The 24,330-nt window shown below is 39.3% G+C and overlaps 1 protein-coding gene across 1 annotated transcript in view; it reads left to right on the top strand.

Moving 5' to 3' along the window:
* LOC137293640 (tetratricopeptide repeat protein 8-like) overlaps positions 1-23,397 on the top strand; it is a 77,594-nt gene extending 54,197 nt beyond the window's left edge. The window contains exons 10-11 of the mRNA XM_067824310.1: positions 14,565-14,648; positions 22,382-23,397. Of these exons, the coding sequence (XP_067680411.1) occupies positions 14,565-14,648; positions 22,382-22,498 (201 nt within the window). The 3' untranslated portion in view covers positions 22,499-23,397. The remainder of the gene's footprint in view (positions 1-14,564; positions 14,649-22,381) is intronic.
* Positions 23,398-24,330: the final 933 nt, after the last annotated feature.

Raw genomic sequence — 24,330 nt, forward strand, 5'->3', positions numbered from 1 at the left:
CTTTCTTCATTCGATTTTGTGCTGTATCAGCAGTTATAACATGCTCCTATCTATCATATAGACCATATCTGCAGGCCTCAATATGCCATATTAGAAAATTAAAGTGTGTCTTTTATTTAGTAAGGCATTCAGTGTGAATATCTTTTTTCTAATCTTGTTACCCATCTCTGTCAGTGTATGAATATCAGCAGACTGTATCTCAGGCTCCTTTAAAACATTAACAGGCCTGAATGTTCAGTCTGTCCTTGCATTATTGGGATTTAGAAACACAACAGCTACTTATCTGTAGCCAGGCATTGTTCTGCAACAGGTCTCAACCAATGGTGTAAATAAATATTACCAACAACTCACACTGCTTGTCTAGCATCGGGAAGAAAATCAGCTTGAACTGGAATTGGCCTCCATTGATCTCAAGAGCCATCATTGCTCCAAAGTGACTCCATATTTGTCAATAACGGGGAATTTTGATGAATTCATCATTTGATTTCTACTTGAAATTCACACTGGTAATGAGAATTCATGTATGAAGAGGATACGGAGTGATACTCAGGCAGTATATTCCCTGCCTGGGAATACATGGTTGAAGAATAAATAGGAATTGTATGTAGAAGACATCATGCTGCATTACATCTAGTGATGGTGATGTGGCTGTACGCCTGTCATGTAGCAGTGTTTGCTGTCTTGTGGAACAACTGTCTTGCAGAATATCCTGCGTAATTTAACAGCAAATACGAAGGAAGATTTTATGATAACCAACATTTAATCAACGCATTATGAGGAAATAGAAATAGCTCTTCAAATCAAATCTTAAGGTGCTTATTTTCAAAACGTTTAAAAAATACTTGGCAGAATTATTAAGTTGTTTCAGATATGTCGATTAGGTCTTTTCCTTCTGACATTTGGAGAACTTTACTGTTCTCTTTACTGTTTACTTTACGAATTTCTAGCTGGTTGCAAAATGTGTGAATATATTTAATCCTGTGTGTCCACTCATCTTGAATGGCACTTTGTGGTTAAGTGGTATTACTATATTTATTGGGATTCAAGAGTAAAGTAGTTCCAAAGCACCAAGGATAAGCACAAATGGATGATGTATTGGCGGAGAGTGCAAAATTAGTTTTGCTTCTCATGAGTTCACTACGACATTGGTTAAATCAACTCCATTAAGAACCAAGAGATCATTCTTTCCTAGAGTACCTAATGCATGCAAATATGCTCCTGGAGAAATGGTAGTGGAAAACCTTGTTTGTCTTACAGACCTTGAGACAAACACATCCCAGAAAACCAATGTCTAGAATATGTCTAGATTACCAAAGTCTCAGGAAAGTTTCTGGAAGAAAGTCTCTGGGCTCCTCTTTACTGGGTTTGAAGTTTTTATATTTTGAACCTTTTTTATCTGAAAATGTTCATTTCAGGAACTATATGTTAGTCTATGTTGAACCCACACCTATTCACTACCATACTCAGCTCTGAGACTTCTTCCACAGTGTATGGGGATAATATAAACGAAACCTGGCTTGCTTCCACAGGAGATATGGCTTGCCAAGACTGATACATTTCAGTGTTATGTGCTGGCTGTACTGTTTACACTCAAGATGCTGGTCATTAACTGAAGAAGTTGGTGAATGAGTATGGCTGATAGTGGCAGCTTATTACATATGTGTCTTCTAATATTAAGCATTGAATACTTACTCATAACAAATTACAATTCCTCAGCAGGCCTCCCGAGTTTTAGGCTATCTGCTCCTGTCGACACATATCTTATCAAAGAACATGGGAGTTGTTAATGTTTCCCAACATTGCTGAGATGTTGTAATGAACTGAAATTATGTTGACTGCCCGTTTATTAAATACATGTTAGAAATTTGGAATAAAGTAAATGATTGTGGTAGCAACTGTTTGTAGTCAAACACATGTGTGAACAATGCGATGTAAGTGCTTATTCCTCCTCATGGATAGTGTTAATCTCCTTCTGGTTTCAAAATATACTTTGGGCGTAGTAAAATATAAGTCATATGGTGACCATTTTTTTCATGGTTTTCAAGACGTATTGTCAAATTTATGTAGCTGAGTAGTTAAAGTGTTGGCCCATCACGCCAAAGACCTGTGTTGTATTCCTGATGTGAGCACAAAGTGTGACGCTAATTTGTGGTGTCCCCTGATGTGATATTGCCAGAACATTGCTAACTCATAGTGTCCCCTGATGTGATATTGCCAGAACATTGCTAACTCATAGTGTCCCCTGATGTGATATTGCCAGAACATTGCTAACTCATAGTGTCCCCTGATGTGATATTGCCAGAACATTGCTAACTCATAGTGTCCCTTGATGTGATATTGCCAGAACATTGCTAACTCATAGTGTCCCCTGATGTGATATTGCTAGAACATTGCTAATTCATAGTGTCCCCTGATGTAATATTGCCAGAACATTGCTAACTCATAGTGTCCCCGATGTGATATTGCCAGAACATTGCTGACTCATAGTGTCTCCTGATGTGATATTGCCAGAACATTGCTAACTCATAGTGTCTCCTGATGTGATATTGCCAGAACATTGCTGACTCATAGTGTCTCCTGATGTGATATTGCCAGAACATTGCTAACTCATAGTGTCCCCTGATGTGATATTGCCAGAACATTGCTGACTCATAGTGTCTCCTGATGTGATATTGCCAGAACATTGCTAATTCATAGTGTCCCTTGTGATGATATTGTCTGAATATTGCTAATAGCAGCATAAAACCATACTCACTCACTCTAGACTATCTGAACTATATAAATACACTGGTTTTTACATTTCCTTTATTTGTTTAAAGTGCACCAGCTTCTTAGGAAATAGTTTAGAGCTATGATGATCTAACACAGTGCTGTGAAGTGCTAGAAATGCAGAAAGCCATCACACATTCATAAAACAATTTTTATGTTTGCTTTCATACCAACATTATTTTGATTCCTTGAATTACGGAGTGAGCATATGTAAATACTTCCTGAAATATCAACAGCTATTACTAGAAACTTGAGTTAGATGTATACTTTCATTCATTAAATCCTGTTTAGACATTATCTTTCAAGCATGCTACCTTGGTATGATTGTGTTGGTGATGGCTTAACTGAGTCACAATGGTCTGTGAATCACCCTGTAGACCGGCAGTGACTAATGAAGATGACAGCGGCTAGTCACAGACCTTCTGGCAGGTGGTGTTCCTCAACTTCCTGATGGTCCGCGTTTGGATGCCTCCATGTCAGGGATATTCTCAGAGATATATTCAGCTTTAGGAAACTTATGGCTGTAGCACACATTAGATGTTATAGAACCATGAACTGCAGTTAGAGTTTGTTATCAGAGATCGGCCAGTAGTGAACAGACTTAATTTTAACATCTATGGAGCTGTAACATTCAATAATAGTTCTTAGATAATACTCTTATATTGTTTTCACAAATCTGTAATACACATGTGAAAATACACACTGGTATGGGTTTTTTGTTTGCTTTGTTTGTGTGTTTTTGTTTTGCTTGTTTGTTTGTGGGGTTTTTTTGGGGGGTGGGGGTTGTTTTGTTTACTCTTTATTGTTTTGTTCTTCATATTTTTATTGGTAGTCTTTTTCAATCATGAGTATTTATAGGGATTAATTACTGGCTGGTCAAGAAGTTGGTTTGGATGTGGGATTGGGTATCTCCTGCTAGAGCAGGGTGTTTGATATAGTGATTGGGGATTACTGTTTGATGTGTCCAACTTTCACAGAGCAATTCTAGGACTAGTGTTAGATCTATGGGTGATCGTTCCGTGACCTACATGATCACAGATCATGCTTTCCTATGAAATCCCAGACCAGACACTGTCTTCAGACCCAAGTTGAACATGAAGCAATTCAACTACTGCCATGGCCATCTGACATGTACTTCCCCTGTCACCATCATGCTGGGCTCACTGAAACTGCTGTCTGTGATGTTGTGGAAGAGGCTGACGTCACCACAGTCAGATCTCAGTATGTCTGCCACTCTGCAAGGAACAAGTTTAAGACTCATCTTTAGTATCTCAGGCAGTTTTAGATATGCTTAAAATATTACACACAGATATCTTTGTTTCTCTTTAAGTGTGTGAGGTCTGTGATCCTTGTGATATCACTGTTGGTATGAATATCGACACAGAACATAAACCCTGGGTAATTGCAGAGTACATCTCACTAATGGCTGCTAATGTTAGAGTCTATGTTTGTGTGGTCAGCAGGAAACGCTTAATCCTTCAGCGTCTCTGGGAACTTTAAGGACTGACTGTTGTACATACCTGCTGGTAGATCACTGAAAATAATTCACCACTCAGTCCCTGCTCAAAAATACATACTGAACCGAACCTTCACATTTTGCTATTGTCCCAGGACACTATCATGCACAGGTTTGCTTCATACTGACAAGTGTGTTTGAATCTCAGATTCATCCTTAAAAGTGCAAATTTGTGTGTGTTGACTATGTATTGTGACAGTTTGGGTCTGTGTTATGATATCACTGGGCCATTATTTCTGGTATTTGTTTGGAAGCAGGATGTATGTTGTGAGAAGACTTACCCATGTATTATGGGTACTTGTTTCTAAAATATTGCCAGTTCAGGAAACTAGATTAGACTAACAACTAGTTTCTGAAATGAACTTATTTATAGAGAAAAAAGAGAACAAAAAACAATTCATTTCTTGAAACTATGATAATCTAGACTTGCCACATAATCTAGACTCGCATAGGCTTTATTGGATATATTTGTTTCAAGGTCTATAAGACAGACTTTGAAACTGGACATGCTAGTGTGATGAGATCTTCTGAGAATTCACCCCTGGTGCTTCACAAAGTGTTTAAGGGTACACTTGTGAAGGATGGTGGTTAAAGTGTTTACCAGTCAGACTTCCAAGATGGGTTCAGATCCATGCGTGTCAGTTTGGGTATTGTGTGTGACTGAGTGATTAGATGCCTACAGTGCGGTCAAAGGTTACTCTTGTGGAAAGGTACCTAGAAATCATTCTGAACCTTCTGTATTTACCAGCATCCTGCCATAACCTTCAATCCATAGCAAATGATACACTCAATAGAGCCTAGCTGACATACTGTGGGCATTGATGTAAAAAATCTTCAATGATGACCTCTTTCAGGCAAACCATCCACAAATGCTTAACAATTCTTGTCTTTGTAGTTTATCGACAAGTAAAACAATAATTACTGTGGCAGGCAATTTTATTCAGAATTTATATTATATCCGATCTTGTTGGAACTGATCAATCCTGATGGATATCTGAGGTGTGCCGAACCCATGTGAAATAACAGTAGATCATATTGATTATGGACACACGCACAAGGTCCACTGGTATGTAGAAATGCTTTTAGCTAATGTTTTTTTTACCTCTGTGGCCAGATTGCTGAATTAAGAGACCGTTGGTAACAAACTGGTGCCTTGATAGGGAAAGCAAGAAAACTGAGCTCTGTCTACTCATGTTGATGTTTGTCTTCTCTGGGTCTTTTGATAACATGGCCACTCTCCCTGTCCTAATTGGCTGTGCTTCTACATCTAGTTGTAGTCCACTGATTGTCATGTTTGTAACAGAATGACTTGGTAAAAGGGAGGGAACATATTCTGGTTGGACAATTGTCTCATCTTGTTTCGCTGTTGACAACAAGTTCACAAATTTATATCTTCTGTAAAAATCATTTAGTGATGTGAGCTGCAGAACGTGTGTGGTAAACTTGGTCATGGTCAGACTCTGACTCTACAGTCATCATCTGTTTGATGGGGCACAGATTTGTTTTGTCAATGTCAGAAGTTGGACGAGAGAAGAAAAATGTATTCTTTGTAAAAGAGCTCTCAGAATGGTTTATATATAATGTTTTGGGGCTAGGGTAGAAGGGGAAGGTGTTCTGTTTTTCCACAATTTTTGTTTTCATATTTCTGTCTTACGCTCATGTCAACGACAAGGGACACAGCTCTAGTTTACTTTACAAGGAATTTCGGTATATTGTTGGAGACAGAATGTCTGATATTTGTTTGCCAGTACATCAATGGATCTAGTGTTTTCTTCTGAACAAACAACTATCAAAGGGTCAGTCCCAGAGGACACCATGGAGTTCATCCAGCTACTGATCCTTGGTGTTTGAGAACCTTACCAGTCTCTTGGGTTTCGCTGAAGTGCTATCACTGCTGTATCTGTGTCCCTTCCAGCGTTCTTCTCACTTTGATTTGACCATATAATACTGTTCAAAAGCAGCAGTAAAAAGTCGCTTGAACAGCGATTAGGGAGCCTACTCACATCCTTGAACTCAGCCATGGACCTCTCTGCTCCCAACAATTCCAGTAATGAGGATCCCAGCAAGGCAGGTAGAACTCCATACATCACAGTGATGAAACTTAGGGTTAACTGCTCACCCTGGTCTGAGTGGACAACCCTGCCACGAGCTGGCAAGATGTACTGTCCAGACTCTTGGTGGCCTCCTTCACTGTTTTGTAGGGTGGAGAGCAAGGTTGTTGACCTCACTGGTTTATTGGCTCAGTGTCCATTAGTTCAGTGATATCAGGTATCCACCGCCTCATACATCTTGGACCACATGCATTATAGTCTGTTGCATACAAATTATTTGTGTAAACATCAAGGAAAGTAGATTGTATTTTTAAGACTTAAAGTTATCGATATACATTAATATAATGATGTAACAAACTTGAAGGCATCACTAATGTTGCTTCAGTATAACTGTAGTGCATTATGCATATTTCAGTCAGACACGAGACCATATGATATTAATCTATTATATGGTCTCTGGTCACAGTAAGTGTAGTGACCTCAAATTTAGTCACTGCATCTGTCACTGCATTATGAATGTACTTGACTGTAGTGGGACAAAAGTTATTCTATTCCTCTGCAAATTGTTTAAAGTCTGTATGTTCGTGTGTACATGTGGATATTTTGACATGTGACGTATTTACAGAGTCAGGCATCATACAGTAATGCAACCAGATAAGGCCAAACAATGATCAATAGCATGAACATGCTGAGTTTTATGATTCTGTCTAAATGTTAAGTATTTTTTTAATAATGAGTGAGTGAATTTAGTTTTATGCCACACTCAGCAGTATTCTCGCTACATGGCTGCAGTATTCACATAGTAAAGTTGGATGATCCAGTGATCAACAGCATCAATGCTGGATACAGTTTGGGGCGGCGATGACATGTGTCAACCAACATATGTCATATTTGTGATTGCTCTTTCTTTTTTTTTTGTTTTTTGGTTGAATCTTTCTCAGTAATGCACTAGAATCTGCACTTTACTAAGGAAATGCAATCCCAAATATGACATTTGTTACATTTGACCACTTTCTAAATGGCATTGAGTAATCATAACTTTTGTCAGTGGGAGCTGTGCCAATTTACACTTATCAGAGGGCTACACAAAGTATGCAGTCTAGACCATCAGTTGTCCGACTTTCATTTTTGTGGAAGGGGGTTACGCGGCTGACTTTGTGTGCTGGCAATTAAGTGCCTGACTCTGAGGGTGCGGGTTCGAATCCTGGACAGGACTCAACCAAAAAGAAGAAAAAGTACTCGAATCTGTTTTATACTAAGAAAGTATAATCCCAAATATGACATATGTTACATTTGACCACTTTCTAAATGGCATTGTATAATCATGTGTCAACCAAGTCAGTATGTCTGGCCACCTGATCCCGTTAGTCATCTCATACAACAAGCATGGGTTACTGAAGTTCTAACCAGGATCTTCATGGGTGCATGAGTTTAAACAAGCTAATTCGTTATTTGACTAACTTTATCAGAAATTTCTTTGAAAGAATTAATTGTTTTAGGTCAAGTTTCAGATTACTTGTTATATGATAAGTTGAACAACAGGGTGCGTTTATACCATACAGCCTGAGTAACTGCCATGTAATGTTTTGCAGGTTACAATGACCTTAAGTTTAAGATCACTTTGTACCACACCACCAAGGACAATTCCTTGAACCATGAATTTGAATAAGTACTGCGTCAGTGTTGCCTGTGTTAGTGAGGTCCCCCTTATGGCCTGACTGATATATCTGACACGCCTCCCATCATGTATGTCCTGTATTGATCTACTCATCACACACTGAGAGGGTAGACAGTTTATTGTGATGGGACCATCATTTTACTGATTGATGCAGCAAAAAGGAAAGTATCTATAGATGGATGTGTGTACAGAGTGGAAGGGGAAATATTTAGAGGTGTCTCAAAAGATCGAACATAAGAATGATTTATCAAACCAAAATGGCCTCCACAGACAATATTGCTTTTGGAGATATTGCCACAATAAGATTAGGTGAAAATGCATGACAGACCAGCGAAGAACATGCATGTATGTGTAGGCATACATGCCATATATATGTAAACATACATGCCATATACATGTAGGCATACATGCCATATATATGCAGAATATATACCATCATATGACATCATGGAGGGATGGAGTAATACCTTCCACTCAGACAGACGTCTAGGTTCCAGTACACCAGGATCTGTGTGAAGCCAAGTCATTGAGGTGAAGATGTCCGAGGACATTGTGGTGAACACTCCATCAGTCTTCATGCTATCTGTACTGGGAAGTGTAAGTAGAGATGTGAGGCATGAGATGTGAGAGAGAGAGATGTGAGTAGTATTTGTAATCTGTACCCAGCTCAGTGATTGTAACAAGGTTGTTTTTATACCACTTATAAACTGCTCCCAAAGACAAACTAGATGGTATTATTGTTTACATAACAAACATTCTAAAAAATGGAAACCCATGGGTTAGAACTGGTGCATAGCAACCTAACCAAGTAAACAACAATTACCTGAGAGCACAGTTCCTACGTTCCTGGTTAGCCTAGGTCCCCAGCAACCCATGCCTGCTGTAAGGTGGCTCAATGGATCCTAAGTGGCTGGTGGTTTATGTGTCAGCCTATCACCATCAGACAAACACACTGCTCTTAATACCATTCACTTGATTCTCATATAACAGGTAAAGAAACAAGCCAATATGAGCACAAACACAATTCAGGGATGAGCTGTCATTAGAACAGACTAATATCAGGATCAGATGTTTGTGTACAGAACCCGTGTATCTTTTATCAGCATGGGTTGATAGAAGTTTAGATCTCCAAGTCAGCTGATGAAATGTGTTGATATATTTGATAGCAAAGATTGTATTTATCATCTAGAATAATTCTTCCAGTATTTGTCAGTTTGTAACTCATATTCCCCAAAGTGTAAGAAATCCAGCTAATGGGTTTTAGTGGCAGAGAAATAAGTGATTTCATTCGATTGACAAATGACATCATAATGGTCCACCCTACGATGCCATTTTAACTTAAAGTATCTCTTAGAAGATGTAATGTGATCTTAGTAAGTCGGTATCTCCTGTGGAAGCTAGTTTTTGATGATGAAGTGGCCTGACTGATCGTACCATTATGAATTAAGGTGCATCTGGTCAGAAGCATGGACGGACATAAGATCAGATAGTTGGTATGTGTAATGGTGCCATCATAGATTGAAGGATCCAGGGATCCTACAGATTTTTTTTTCTGGTTTGCTGCTTTTTAAATCTTTGGCAGCTCTGGGCTTTTGATATTTTACATCATGCAGTTCAGCATCTCCTGTAGTTCATGCTATCCACCACTGGTTTATCAGCTTGGATTACTAACAGTCTGTGATGACAGAGTCATTCTGTTACTGTTGTTATATTCCTGACAGAGCTTAACACAACATATCTATGTTACATTATTATACATGACGGCACGTCCAGCAGACTGGCCCCTCAAAGTAATGCAACGTCCACTATGGTCATCATGTTTCAGACAAATATATGTTAATGCTGCAGCATATCAAAGCATTCGTCTTATCCTGCAGTAATTCTCCCAGTAAACGTCCTTCAAAGAGGCCATGGTCATATCCATACATCTTCCCCGGAGTCGGAGACAGTTATGAGCAGTCATAACCATGAGATGAAGCTTCAGCAGTGTTTAGACATGCCAGATGCTTTATGCATGAGGCCAAGGCTGTCAGAGAGTTGATGTAGGAATCACATCAAGGAGGAGTACCTTGAGGTCGACTCAGTGGTCTCTACAGACTGAAGCCATTCTATGGACCAGGACTAGAAGTTTGCTTGAGGAACAATTTAGTGCAGTGGAATCTGTCTGGAATCTGGAACTGATTTGTCTCGATTGTAAAGTAGTCCGGATTTGACAACTTTTCTCTGTTACTGAATATTACCGTAGATAAGCCAAATTTTGAGGGCAAAAAAAAACATTCTGTAGAAGGTGTTCGGCTTATGTTGTGTAGGTCTGTACCGTGAGACAGAGTAAGTGCCTCCTCCCATTCCAGAAGACTGCAGAAAGCTGATTCTTTGGCGCTGTTTTAAAGTTGCTCTTGGAAATAGCATGCCACAGTGTAACATGGATTCAGGAAACAGTATAGTGAGTTCAAGTCGTCACATTACCAACAAGTACCATATTTTCAAGTCTTTTGGAGTAAGATTACTTTGTGGAAAGGAACTCTACTAACTATGTAGTGATTTTGTTCAAGCTTTCAACCATCAGTTTAGGGCCACAGTTTTGATCATTTATAGACCCCAGTGTCTTCAGAAACATGTGGAAATCTGCAGCATAAAACAGTGTTAATTCAATGTATGTTAAACAGTAGCTTGTTTCTGACACACAGTGTGCAAAATAGTTTCCAAATTTTGCAAGCCAATTTGCTAGTCAGACATGCTAGCTGTGCCTGAAAGTTACTAGCCCAAAAAATAATTCACTAGCCCGAAATTCAAATGTAGACATAGGTTTCATCATAAGCTGCTAGTATGATGAAATTTTTTATGACACCATAATCTTGCATGATTTACAAAAGTATTATGTCTGAGCAAGTGAGAGAAAAAGTTAAAATTTTACAGACTGACTCTTTGAAATTTCACTGTGACTGTGGAGATTTATCGGCCTGAATGGATTTTTGCTAGCCTGTGGCTATTTTGCACACTGCTGACACAGCGTATTTCAGTTTTCTGTTCAAGTAGGAAAGCTTAATGCCAGTACATGCAATTTTTTTTTTTTAAATTAGATTTATTATCAACTATATCCTTTACTGCATGAATATTCAATGGCGATAAGAGTTACTGAAAATGTAAACTTTAAGCGATCTTAAGCCAGCTACATCAAAAGATAGTCACACAGTGTTGGAGACCTTGTCTGTTATACATATTCATGGGAGCGTGAAAAACTTGTCAGGTTAGTTAGAGGACCTGCTAAGCTAGAGTTGTAACATGATACTGCATAGAACCAAAACACCCAATATCATAAAGCACTCTTTTCATTGTCATGGACTTGGCTCTAATGAATTTACACATGGCTGAGAAATTTTTGTAAACCAATCAGTGAATTAAGGAGGAGAAAACTGTGGTAAATTTAAATGGGTGGTGTACTTCTTTTCTTATGTTGCTGATAATACTCCTTTTGAAATTAAAATTAGAATCTTGTATAAATGTTTGAGAAATAGGATATGTCAGTGTTCTCATCACTGCTGCATTGATGTATACTGAGGGCATGTTAAATTGTCTGTCATCTTTGTGTACATGTACGCCAAGAAATGCACACACTCTGCTTACACACATGGATGTTTTGTTTGAGCAGGAACAGATTTTCCGTGGCTGAATACTGGATGACAGAGATGAAGCCAGTCTTTTTTGTGCTTTGATGTTTACAAACTATGGAATTTCAAAGATTAAACTCTGTTCAGGATTTTGAATGAGGGTAATATCTTCTCTGTACTGCTCCTTTTAAATGTGATATTTCATTTTAAGTACATGCCAGAAGTTTGATGGAAGTCCTTATATTGGAGCTAGTGGAATTTCAAATGGGTGTGTGATGTTTACAGTTGGAAGGAAATATTCATATATCATGTCATATTTTCATTACTACATTTTAATTCAGGTCAGGAATAGCCTGAATGTGGCCCTGTGGCCTGTGGCTAGAAGCAGTTCTCTAGGAAGACTCAGATCCGGTGCAGTCCATCCAGATTGTCTTGTATAAGTTTTATCTCATAGCTCTGACATTATTCCATCCTACAACAATTCAACAATTTTGGTTAAGTTTGGTGTGTCTGATACTTGTGCATTTGATGTTTTTTCCCTTGAAAATTTCACTTTCTGGTATTTCAGGTACCATCATGTCATACTTGCATGCCCCGATGTGATATGGCTGGAATATTGCTGAAAGAGGCGTAAAACCTAACACTCACTCACCCATTCCAGCATGAATATTTGGTGAATACTTTGTGTTTCAACACATATCATCAAAAACACAGATGGTCAATTCCATATGTTGCCAAATAACAGGTGTACCATTTTGTATATGTGATCCTCCTTTTTTGCCTGAAATAAACTCCATTGCAATTCTGTAAAAACTTGACATTTTGCAATTACAGAGTTCTCACCTCGAAGACACATGGGTTGAGGCAGGTCAGATGTATTAGCTAAATAAATGGCCAAAGGAATATGTGATCGAACTGGCCAAGTTTAGAATATGTTTGTTCTGTGCATTCTTTGTGAAGATACCCAAGGAGTTCAGAACTTTATCTTGATGGGTTGGGGATATGAGGCCCTGTGAAATATGCAAAAGTCAAAAGTCTCTGGCGATATTTCATGGACATATACCCATCAATCTTTATACTTTAGTCTCAGGTTTGTTTTTATATAACTGCCAAATTTCCCTGGAAATGGTTCACAAAATCAATACATTATCATATATATTTTTATGTTGTTGTTTTTAACAATATTGTTGTTACTGGATACTGACAGCCTGGATAGCTGCCAACTGTTTTCAAGTTGTTGAGTCTAGGAACTGAAATTGTGGCATAGCAAAAGTTCTACATGAAACTGGACATCAGCCAGGCCAGTTTGATGGGATTTATAGATTTCTTATCTACTGGCAGCAAACCATTTTGGGATTCACTCTCTAATCCAATTACAAATGAACTCAACAAACATCATTCAGCTTCTTGGCTCCATACCTGCACTACACTCTTCTCCTTTCTTCTGACCCGTGAAGGTCCCGGGGTAGAATAGGCCTTCAGCAACCCATGCTTGCCATAAAGGGCGACTCAGCTTGTCGTAAGAGGCGACTAACGGGATCGGGTGGTCAGGCTCGCTGACTTGGTTGTCGGTTCCCAATTGCGCAGATCGATGCTCATGTTGCTGATCACTGGATTGTGTGGTCCAGACTCGATTATTTACAGACCGTCGCCATATAGCTGGAATATTGCTGAGTGCGGCGTAAAACTAAACTCACTCACTCACTCACTCACTCCTTTCTTCTTCTTATTGCTCTTCTCCTCTTATTCCACTCAACTCCCAGTTTCCCAGTTTCACTCCATGCAACCTTTTGGTGCCACAGACCCTCTGAAGGTCCCGGGGTAGAACAGGCCTTCAGCAACCAACGCTTGCCATAAAAGGTGACTATGCTTGTCGTAAGAGGCGACTAACAGGATCGGGTGTTCAGGCTGACTTGGCTGACACCTGTTCTCAGTTCCTAATTGCGCAGATTGATGCTCATGCTGTTGATCACTGGATTGTCTGGTCCAGACTCGATTATTTACAGACCACCACCATATATCTGGAATATTGCTGAGTGTGGCGTAAAACTAAACTCACTCACTCACTTGACACCACAGGCTATGCTTTATGTCAACTACTGGTTTCACTGATCAGTAAGAGGCTGACGTGATAGAGCTGTACAGCTCACATCAACACACTAATACCTCATTTGAATATTCCTAACATCAAGCAGCTATATACAGTAACTAAGGCGCATTAACAGTGCAGTGGGAACTAGGTCATTCAAATCACATTTCCGTTTCTTCAGAATTTTTGCTATGGATGCTTATGACTTTTAAGATTGCTTTTGTTCTGGGTAGATTTGTGCCAGATTCTAAGGCAGCCCCTGTCAATCAAGTGACATCAGTTTTGACAAAAGATCACATGATCTTGTTTTGCAGGAAATGTAATGAAATAACATGAAGATAGTGTCACAGAATCAGTGCTGTTTAATTTATCATGTCATTCTTGGGATCTTTGTCAGAAATGGGTCTGTGAATAATATGGGAATATGCAAGTGTTTACGTAGTGGTCTGTAGGTGACTGACGGTACTACACAGTGTTAATATGGTATATTGCTTAACACAGTGACTCATGTCTGATGCTGTCATGTACAATCCTGAACAAGTATACCTAGACACAGCATATCAGGGGTGTTGGACAAGCATTCCGTTGCTGAATACATCATTGTTTTCAGTGATATTACCCATTAACATGCATTGGGATGGAACAGAGCTGAAAGGATTGTTTGGCATTAGCTGTGATGGTGTTATTTGTCTTCTGAACTTTGGAGAAGTAACTTCAGATGATGGAACACTTTTGTATGTAAAGTGTTCTTTCAATATTGATTTTGTGTGGAGTGTATGCAAACATCAATATTAGTCTTGCATATAATTCTTAATGTGTTAGATAAATGAAGATATGTTGTTTTGTTTTGCAGGCAAGGGCATTCTTCCAAGCGGCATTTGTTCTGGCACCCCACATGTATGAGCCCCACTACAACTTTGCTGCTCTGGCAGACCAGGTGAGAACAAGGGTGGGATGGGTGGCAGGGTGGGGTGGGTGACAGGTTTGGTAGGTAGTGTTTTTGTTCTAGTACCCCACTTGTACATGCCCCGCTACACCAGCAGACCAGGTGAGAACCAGGATGGGGTGGATGACAGGGTGGGTAGGTAGTGTTTTGTTCTGGCTCCCCACATGTACAAACCCCACTACAGTTTTGCTGCACCAACAGACCACGTGAGAACCATGATGGGGTGGATGACAGGGTGGGGTGGATGACAGGGTGTGTGGGTAGTGTACAACTTTGCTGCACCAGCAGATCAGGTGAGAACCAGGGTAGGGTGAGTGACAGGGTGGGTAGGTAGTGTTTTGTTCTGGCTCCCCACATGTACAAACCCCACTACAGTTTTGCTGCACCAACAGACCACGTGAGAACCAAGATGGGGTGGATGACAGGGTGGGGTGGATGACAGGGTGTGTGGGTAGTGTACAACTTTGCTGCACCAGCAGACCAGGTGAGAACCAGGGTAGGGTGGGTGACAGGGTGGGTAGGTAATGTTTTGTTCTGGCTCCCCACATGTACAAACCCCACTACAACTTTGCTGCATCAGCAGACCAGGTGAGAACCAGGATGGGTGACAGGGTGGGGTGGATGACAGGGTGTGTGGGTAGTGTTTTGTTCTGGCACCCCCTCTGGCACCCATTCTATGACTTTGCTGTTCTACATGGCCAGATGGTGTTAGGATCTGGTGGGGAGGGTGAGGCTGGGTATTGGCAGGAAAGCCCCTATCACGCATATTAGTGAAACCCACTATAACATGTATGGCCATGTTAATCATGGGAATATCATTAGCATGTTAAGGCAAGTAAAAATCATATAACTAACAGTTAGTGTGTGTTTTCAGTGTGTATCACGTTATATCATAATGACTGATTAGTAATCATAACAGTCAACATTTTGTGTTATAATCACATGTGAGTGTGATTATCATACATTAGACATGTTACATAATTATTGATCTTTCCTTCTTGGAGGAAATTAAATTTTGTAGATGTTTGAAAAAAAACAAAGGACAGTGTATGCTCCAATGATTAGAGCATTCCTATAATTAGTGATTGAATATTTATAGAAATGCAATATTGTGTTTACTAGCAATTCTGTGAGCACTGAACTTGTGTTAGAGAGTGGAAGGGTTAAGACTGGAGATATCACGCACTTGAATGTGACAGCATATGCCATCATGTCACCCTGATAATGGTGTAGCTGTGATTACAGAAACAATTTGATTGTGTTAAATACAACTGACTGAACTCTGCCATACTTCCTGCGTTGTTACACCCCTTCCTCCTAGGTAGCATCAAACTAACTGCTGGACCCATGTATAAACAGAAAATGTATTTGACAGTGTATTTCTTGTGTTTTTGTTGATTACTTTTTTGTAAAAACTCAGCCATGTGGATGGGGAATATGATTGCTCTTTGTATAGGAAATGTTCATGTTTCTAAATGCTTAAAGTAAGTTTGCTCACTATCACTCTATCTCTGAAATGGTTTAACTTGTTGTGTGTGCTTGTGCCACCTTTGTCTGTTTTCTAAGTGCCAGTGGGTACTAATTAGAAATTTACTGATTTGTAGATTTTTTTGTCAACAATCAATAAAGCTTCACATATAATCTCTGTGTAATCCCAGTCTCTGTTTAGTATAAATGCTCAGTTCTAGGACATTTACAAGTAACAAGTCATCATAGTGTGATTAATGAAGAAGTATAAACATACACCGGCACTCATAAAGTGGTCAAATGTAACATAAGTTATGTTGGGGATTAAACTTTCTTAGTTAAAATTATGGTATCTTTGGGGGTATCAAGAATGTGGATTTGAATCCCAGATTTTGGCTCAGCCCTCAAAAGAGTACTAGAGTCTGTCCCCTACTGAGGAAGTGTACTCCCGAATATAAAGCAAGAATAAGGACAACTCCAGCAACTACACACATGCTGTCCAGTTCCCATCAGCTGATTTAAGACAAGTTACCCTATTCTTTAAATATTTGTTTTCAGTGAAACCTTAAAGTATAAATAGTTTTGCTGACCTCATCCACCCCTATAATCAGTTCTAGAATATCACAAATAGAATTTATACTGTAATTTCTGTAAATAACATAATTACATTCATCCCAATCTCTTGATGTTCATAAGTGTCTGTAATTATATGTGACCTCCATGTTAATCCAAAGATTACTCTTCAAACTTTGAGGGCATGTTTTATTCTTCGGTGGGGACAGGAGTATAATTCTATTTATTAACTGAAGGCATTTGATTAATTTGTTTTGAAGAGCTTAATTTGAAGTCATTGTTCAACCTCAGTGCAAACTCCCATGGGATGGCATCTCATGGGGCTGTGCAGTGAGGAGGAGTTTAACGTCGTAATACATTTCAACCTGGCATGTGCTCAGAATATGAGCATTTTTTAACAAAATGTCTTTGTTATGTATCAGCTGATTATAAATTGTTGTGATGCAAGAAATGAAGCATTACATTCAAGGGGTCCTTGTTCAGACCCAATAGGTGCAGGTGTGGGGCCCTTGTTCAAAGACAGGCCTCAGGGGCATGAGGACCCTTTGATACTTAAGGTTAAACTCTGCAACTGAGTGGAAGCAAATTATGGAATCATTTTACACTGTTTTAATTTGGTAGACATCTCTATTTATTGCAAAATAATTTCACCCCAAATTTTTTTTTCAATATGTTATTAAGAATATTTGCTTTACAAAAATCCATTTTTCATTTTCATGTCTCTTGTTTTGAAAAAAAGCAACAAGTAGATTAGAACATTTCCCAGCTGAAACCGCTAATTAGATATTTGAGTTCAAGTTTAAATATCCTTCCCATGCTGTGGTGTGGCTGACATGGGCACAATGGGCTGACATGGGGACGATGAATAAGGAAAGTGAGGAAGCTGGGTTTCCTAGTGATATCCTTCAGTCAGATGATGGCGCCAGTGTCCATCAAGACAATGAGGGGTGTGGCTACTTATAGCCTTATAGTGCCAGTTAAAGAGATTTATTGTTTCTTCACAAACATTGTTTGTCATAGGAGCTTGTTAATGTTAATGATATGAGCATACTCGGCTTTCAGTATTTGTTTTTATTCCAAAAGTCAGGAAATTTTGTTTTGAAGAGATTTGGGTAAATTTTACAGTGTTCTATTTTTTTTAATTCGCAATGGAGTAAGTGAATTTGATTTTATGCCTCTTTTACACGTTTTTCAACAATAACATGGAACACCAGACTGGACTCCACAGATTGTATCCATGTGAGAAATCAAACCTGCAAAGTTTCCTACAAGGAACACACTCATGAAACACTACACTACTCCACCTCTGTCCTTTAGGGAGAAAGTGACAAACTGAATCATACTAGCTCACTTCGTCACATAACTGAGATGCCTCGTTATATATAGGGAATGTTGTTTTAAGTTTCAGTCAGTAATATTCTATTGAATCTGGATGATCTATACATAACTCAGGGTCAGGCACACTAGGGGTAGACAGCATGACATATGATTTCAGTCAATGGCCAAAGCCATTATGAAGTGCTTAGAACCTAGGGAATATTCTTAGGGCCTTGGAATCAGTAGAAAACTTAAACATATTTGCTCTTTTTCCCATTGTTGATTTCTTCTTACAGTCTTATATTGCATAAAACTCCCTGTGTGTCATAATGACTGAAAAGTATGTCAGACGTGTATGTTACCCATCCTTGTTTATTTGATGAACCGTTTTTCATTTCATTCGTTTGTCAGTATCTACTTTTCTCCTTTTGACTAAGGTCAAGGTCACTGATTCTGAAATGAGCTTGTGACCATGTGAGCTGGTTTTGTTTTCATGATGGGACAAAGGAGGTTCTACAAACAAATTTTGTCTGATTCATTTTTGTGCACATTCAAAGTCACCAGAGGTCACAATATCGAAGACTATGCAGTTGCACATGTCAGCTGCATGTTGATAAGCTGAAAGTCATATGTTACACATATCACTGCTGATAAATATTTAGTGAGTTAGTATGTTTTGTTTTATGCTGCAAACAGCAATATTAGAGTCTGGATCAAACAATCCAATGATCAAGATCCAGTGATAACACACGTGTGAATATCAACTGTTGATGGATGTGATTCACATGAATGTTAGGACAATGTATGTGGTGCAGGACATTGGGTTAGCCTCGTGGTTAAGTAGTGGCTCATCACACTGATGACCTGGGTTCAAATCCCACATGGGTAGAATGTGTGAAGCCCATTTCTGGTGTCCCGTCTCATGATATTGCTAGTAAATTGCCAAAAGCAGCATAAAAATACACTCATTCATTCATCAAGTAAAGGAAGTATTGCTTTGCCTCCCCTGTACTTGGAAACAATAAATTGATATCTTTTGTTTTGAGGCAAGGAGGGAGTAAAATGTGATAAAATGTGGTGTACCTTTATTACCATTTGAAATGTTAAATTCTCCATGAAAACAGACATCTGTTAATAGCAAGATGTTACATCTCCTTAATGCCTTACTTTTCATTCGATATAAATGATCATATCAAGATTTACTCTCATTGTTTGACCCTCACACAAATTGAGTGTTAATCCTATAATTGCCAAACAAACTGAAAACCTGACTGTCCACTAATTAATAGCATCTCTGCTAAAACTTGATAAAAACATGATTATCAGAATGACACTCTCTCCTCCATATTTGATCCTAACTAGTACTACATTTTACCTCCATTACTGACTAATTATATCCGTTTGTCATAGTTCACCCATCACTGGCCAGATGGTTTAATGGCTTTTGGCACTCAGAGATAAGGGGAGGTAACTCTAATCTGTAATCACACCCGGCAAACAGCCTAAGGCATGGCTTAATTTTAATTACTCAATCTGCTTTCATTTGGTGTCAGCAGCGGCCATCTAGGGGTCAGATGTTGTCACTGACTGATCAGGGTCGAGATTTCATGTCGCTGACCGTTATAGCAGCAGTGATGGCTGTCAAGCTGGGCGGAGGGGTGTTATCAAACCTCATTAGATAATTAATGCTGGACTTAATTGGCCGATATTAGCAATTATCATCAGTGAATGACCATAGGACCATAGGTCACAGGAGTGACCATTGCTTGATGTTTGCCAGTGATGATTATGGTCAGTGTTGCATGCATGCTATTATGAGACAGGATCGTGGGAACTTAATAACCAACAATCATGTTACATAATCTTTTACAAATGACTCACCCTGTGACAATTATCGACTCTGGTCGGGAGTTTGGGTCAGCGTGTGACTTTTTCACAAGCCGTGTATGATTATTGATACACATGAAACATATGTTGTTGATGAGAGTCAAACTGATGCGTTGATATGCAGCTGTTAAGTGGAGATTTATTTTCCAATTATCTTGTTGAAAATATCCGTAAAAACGCTCAGTTTCCTGTTGTTTGATGTATTTTGAAAGTTTTCTCACTGCATGAGCTTGGTGACGCTCCAGTAAAACACAACAATATGCAGATAATGCTAGCAAGGGAGTAATTCAAGACAGAAATTCAAAAATATGTTTTTAAATATGTTGAGGTTGCCATGTTACAAGCAGTTTGGGATTCACAATGTGTCTAGAGATTTTTCTGTAAAGTGAAAAATTGTGCTGTTCAGAGGTAGTCAGTTCACTCTGCTTGCCCTGGCTGGTTCAGTGTGCTCATTTAAGGTTGTTCACTCTGCTCATCTGAAGTCATTCACTCTGCTTGCCCTGGCTGGTTCAGTCTGTTTGAGCGTACAATGCCATTTAGAAAGTGGTCAGATATAACATATGTCATATTTGGGATTACACTTTCTTAGTAAAGTACAGATTCTAGTACTTTTTCGGTTGAGGCCCATCTTGGATTTGAACCCACACCCTCAGAGTCATGGACCTAATTGCCAGCACACAAAGTGAGCTGCTTAACCCACTCCACTACTGTGACTTCCAGGTCAGAATTCCTAGTAACAAGCCAGGTGACAGTCAGTGTTGAAGTTCGACGATTTCTGTATGACTTTGGTTAAATGTTTCATCGTTAGTCATGTGCTGGTGAAAGGAGAATGAAAGACAATGGAATGATAATGTATGCTGGATCACAGGTGTGAAGCCCCCAGGGATGGCTAGGAAGACATACCTGTAACTACATGTGTATATAACAAGGGGCAGCAGGATTCAACAGATGACAATCTGGATCACTTGAAGTCATAGAATACAGTGATAGAAGAATAATATCGGTTATTAGAACAGTTGGTGGGAGGCTGAGTGAGTAAGTGAGTGAGTAACTAGGGTTTAAAACCATTCGGACATCAGAAAAGACAGTTTGTAATTCTTGTGGGATTCAAACCAAGGTCTATGGTACAAGGAGCCGATGTTTCGACTGCTTGATTTCTACCCCAGTCACATTCTTCAGTATGAACATCATACTGACAACATTACCAGTGATGAGGAACATTGTCTTGATGATGATGATGATGATGATGATGATGATGATGATGATGATGATGATGGCTGTGTTGGTTATAATAATGATGATGTCAGAACTAATGACAGTAATGATGAATAATCACGAGTAGAAACATCGAAAGGAATGGACGTCCTTCCAGCCTTACGTGACATTATAACATCCATGTATGCTGCAGTATCACATACAGGATGTAGGTAATACAGCCAGGGACATACATCTCACTGTTGTGACATCTGTAGCGTAAACTGATAGAGTCTGTCCAATTATGCCAGGGCGTGACACAGGATCAGCTTCCTCCTTCAGCACAAATCTCAAATTCTGTTTGATTTATCAGACAGAGAATATTGTATATCTGTGGTGCATGCAGCTCTCCATTCTAGATGATTTCCTGTATCTGAAACACATTTCAGTTAGCAAGTGTTGGTTCCAGTTAGACTTGCTGGGGACAATATATGCAGTCACAGCTGACTCTTTGTGCTCTGATTAGACAATCTGTACATAACACTCAAGGAAGTATCACGAGAATTAGATACAGAGATTTACAGGAAAATTAGGTGCTGTGTCATATCTGTGAGGATGAAATGAAGTAATTAGTCATCAGTCAGGTTTCTGTTCCATTTAGGAAGAAGAATATAATCAGATTAAAGAGATTTTCCTCATTATTGTTATTTAGTGAGTGGTGATGATGTTAAAGTTAAACACTTTCAAGTTGGATTACCATAAGCATTATGTGGGTTTTTCCATCATATGCGTACCCATTAAGGTCTGGGATGGAATATTGATCTTCAGTAACCCATCCTTGTCGTAAGAGGTGACTAACAGGATTGGGTGGCCAGGCTTACTGACTAGGTTGACACATGTCATCAGTTACCAATTACGCAGATTGATGCTCATGCTGTTTATCACTGGAATGTCTGGTCTGGACTCTATTATTTACAGACCGCTGCGATATAGCTGGAATATTGTTGAGTGTGGTGTAAAACTAATCTCACTCACTGACCCATGTTATGTGCCTTCCCTATATGGGAGATCTCATTGGGATTCTGGGTTAGAATAGGGTCCTGGGAACCTGTTGCAGCTTCTCAGCCAGCTGGAAATATGAATGACTGCATGTCATTGTTCCTTACACAGCATGGATTGTTGTTCCCAGTTTAGGTTTTTGGATTGGATGTTTGTTACAGTGCTGGTCTGTGTTGTTCTTACTGAATGTCTACATTCTGTATTATTGAGTCATTTTACATTTTCAGCTTGGTGACCTTCAGAGCAGCTACAACGCTGCCAAGCGAGCTGTTGATGCCTTTGCCAACCACACCGACAGCAAAGAGCTCCTGAAGCAGCTGAAGCAACACTTCTCTCTCCTCTGATCAAATCTCTCATCTGTGACCAGCTCTGTCTCTCCTGTGACTCAATGTCTTCATCCTGTGAACAGATGATGTTTCAGTAAACTCAGTGGATAAGGTGTTTGCTCTTCATTCAGAAGGCCTGGGTTTAGTTCTGGGGTGGGGTGACTTTTTGGTTGAGAAAAGCCAAATATCTTTGACTAGTACTGGCCCAGTGGCATCAATATCAACTGAAACTGATGTCAGATGACCCCGGAGAATTCCAGCACTATGATTGTGTACACCAGGAAAGGCTGCTCTCTCTGTGACCTGTGTCACTTGTTTGTTCCCACACTGCAGGGACCAATTTTTCCCTTACTCATCCTGACAGTTTTACACTTGACTACATCACACTGAACTTCATAAACCTTTATTGACATCAACCAACTTGTAGTTGGTTAATCTTGAGCATAGATTAAAAGCTAATTGGTCAAAGACATTAGAAGATATTGGATCCATGGAAACCTTTCAGACTTTTTACTTTACACAAATACCTTACTTCATAAGCATGTATTTTTTTTAAATCAAAAAGTTAAAAAAAAAGTAACATACAGTTAAAACTGTGAAATGATATTTGTCAGAACCACTGTGGTTTCCAATGAAATTTCCTGGCATTGACTACTTAATGTTCACATTATGTCTATACCTAATATTCTAATGACATGGTATCCAGCTTCTCTTGTTCACTGATGTATGAATGTAGTACAAAGTGTCTACTTATTACATCCATTGTGTTGCATACTGAACTGCCTTGTCATCTCTACATGCTCCATTGCAGTACTGTCCGTCCAAATGGCAATACATCATTGTCTGTTTGTGAATTATTGTCTGTGATATGTTTATATGAAATGAATGATGTAGAAAATATAAACTGATTAAATACATTGAAGTGTCTGTGTTCAAACAGGAATGTCACTTGCAATAACTGCAACTTTATTATGGTGTCATACAAGAATCTCTACAGTGTGATCAGTTTGTTTGCCCACTTAATGTTACCAAGGGTTGTCAGCTAGGTGTGCTCATTTCCAGAGAAGAACGCCATTGCTCCTTGTTTAAACCTGTGGGGAAATGTGGGGTTTGGGGCTATTGCAAATATACGGGACAGTATCATGTTTTCTTCCCTGAACAGAAGGTATCCCTTTGAATAACAAAATGTAGGATATAAGAATCCCAACAGCTCCTATGAATTTCATCAGTCGGGTGGGGAGGCCAAATTGAAAGGCCTTGTCATTAATCCTTATCTAACACAAACTGGACTGGTTGTGACTATCAAGTGATCAGGAAGAGGAAGAAGGCTTTGACAGAGGGCTAGTGAACATGTCTGCCTCAGGAAGATGGATGAGGAAGCAGCTCTTCCATAGACTTCACCCATGATTCAACATGACGCTCTGATTGCATAGACATGTTTACAGATTCCTCTAGGTTGTTGGGAGCAGGGCATATGAAAGGCAGGCTGCTGTACTGCATGTGATGGTTCCATCATCACCCTGTCATGTAATGTGGCACTGCAGCATGGTATGAGAAGCACTAAGGCATTGACATTCATCAGTGTACATTTATGACATCAGTACTCACCACTGGACCTTTATGACATCAGTAGTCACCACTGGAGCTTGATGACATCAATACTAACCACTGGAGCTTGAAGGAAATTAGTATTCACCATTGGCGCTTGATGATGTTAGTACTAACCATTGGAGCTTGGTGACATAATTACTCATCATTGGAGTTTGATGTTAGTATTCACCACTGGAGCTTGATAACATCAGTACTCACCATTTGAGCTTGACAATGTTAGTATTCACCATTGAGCTTGA

The sequence above is a fragment of the Haliotis asinina genome, chromosome 8 (assembly GCF_037392515.1).
Source record: "Haliotis asinina isolate JCU_RB_2024 chromosome 8, JCU_Hal_asi_v2, whole genome shotgun sequence".
In the NCBI taxonomy this organism is placed as follows: domain Eukaryota; kingdom Metazoa; phylum Mollusca; class Gastropoda; order Lepetellida; family Haliotidae; genus Haliotis; species Haliotis asinina.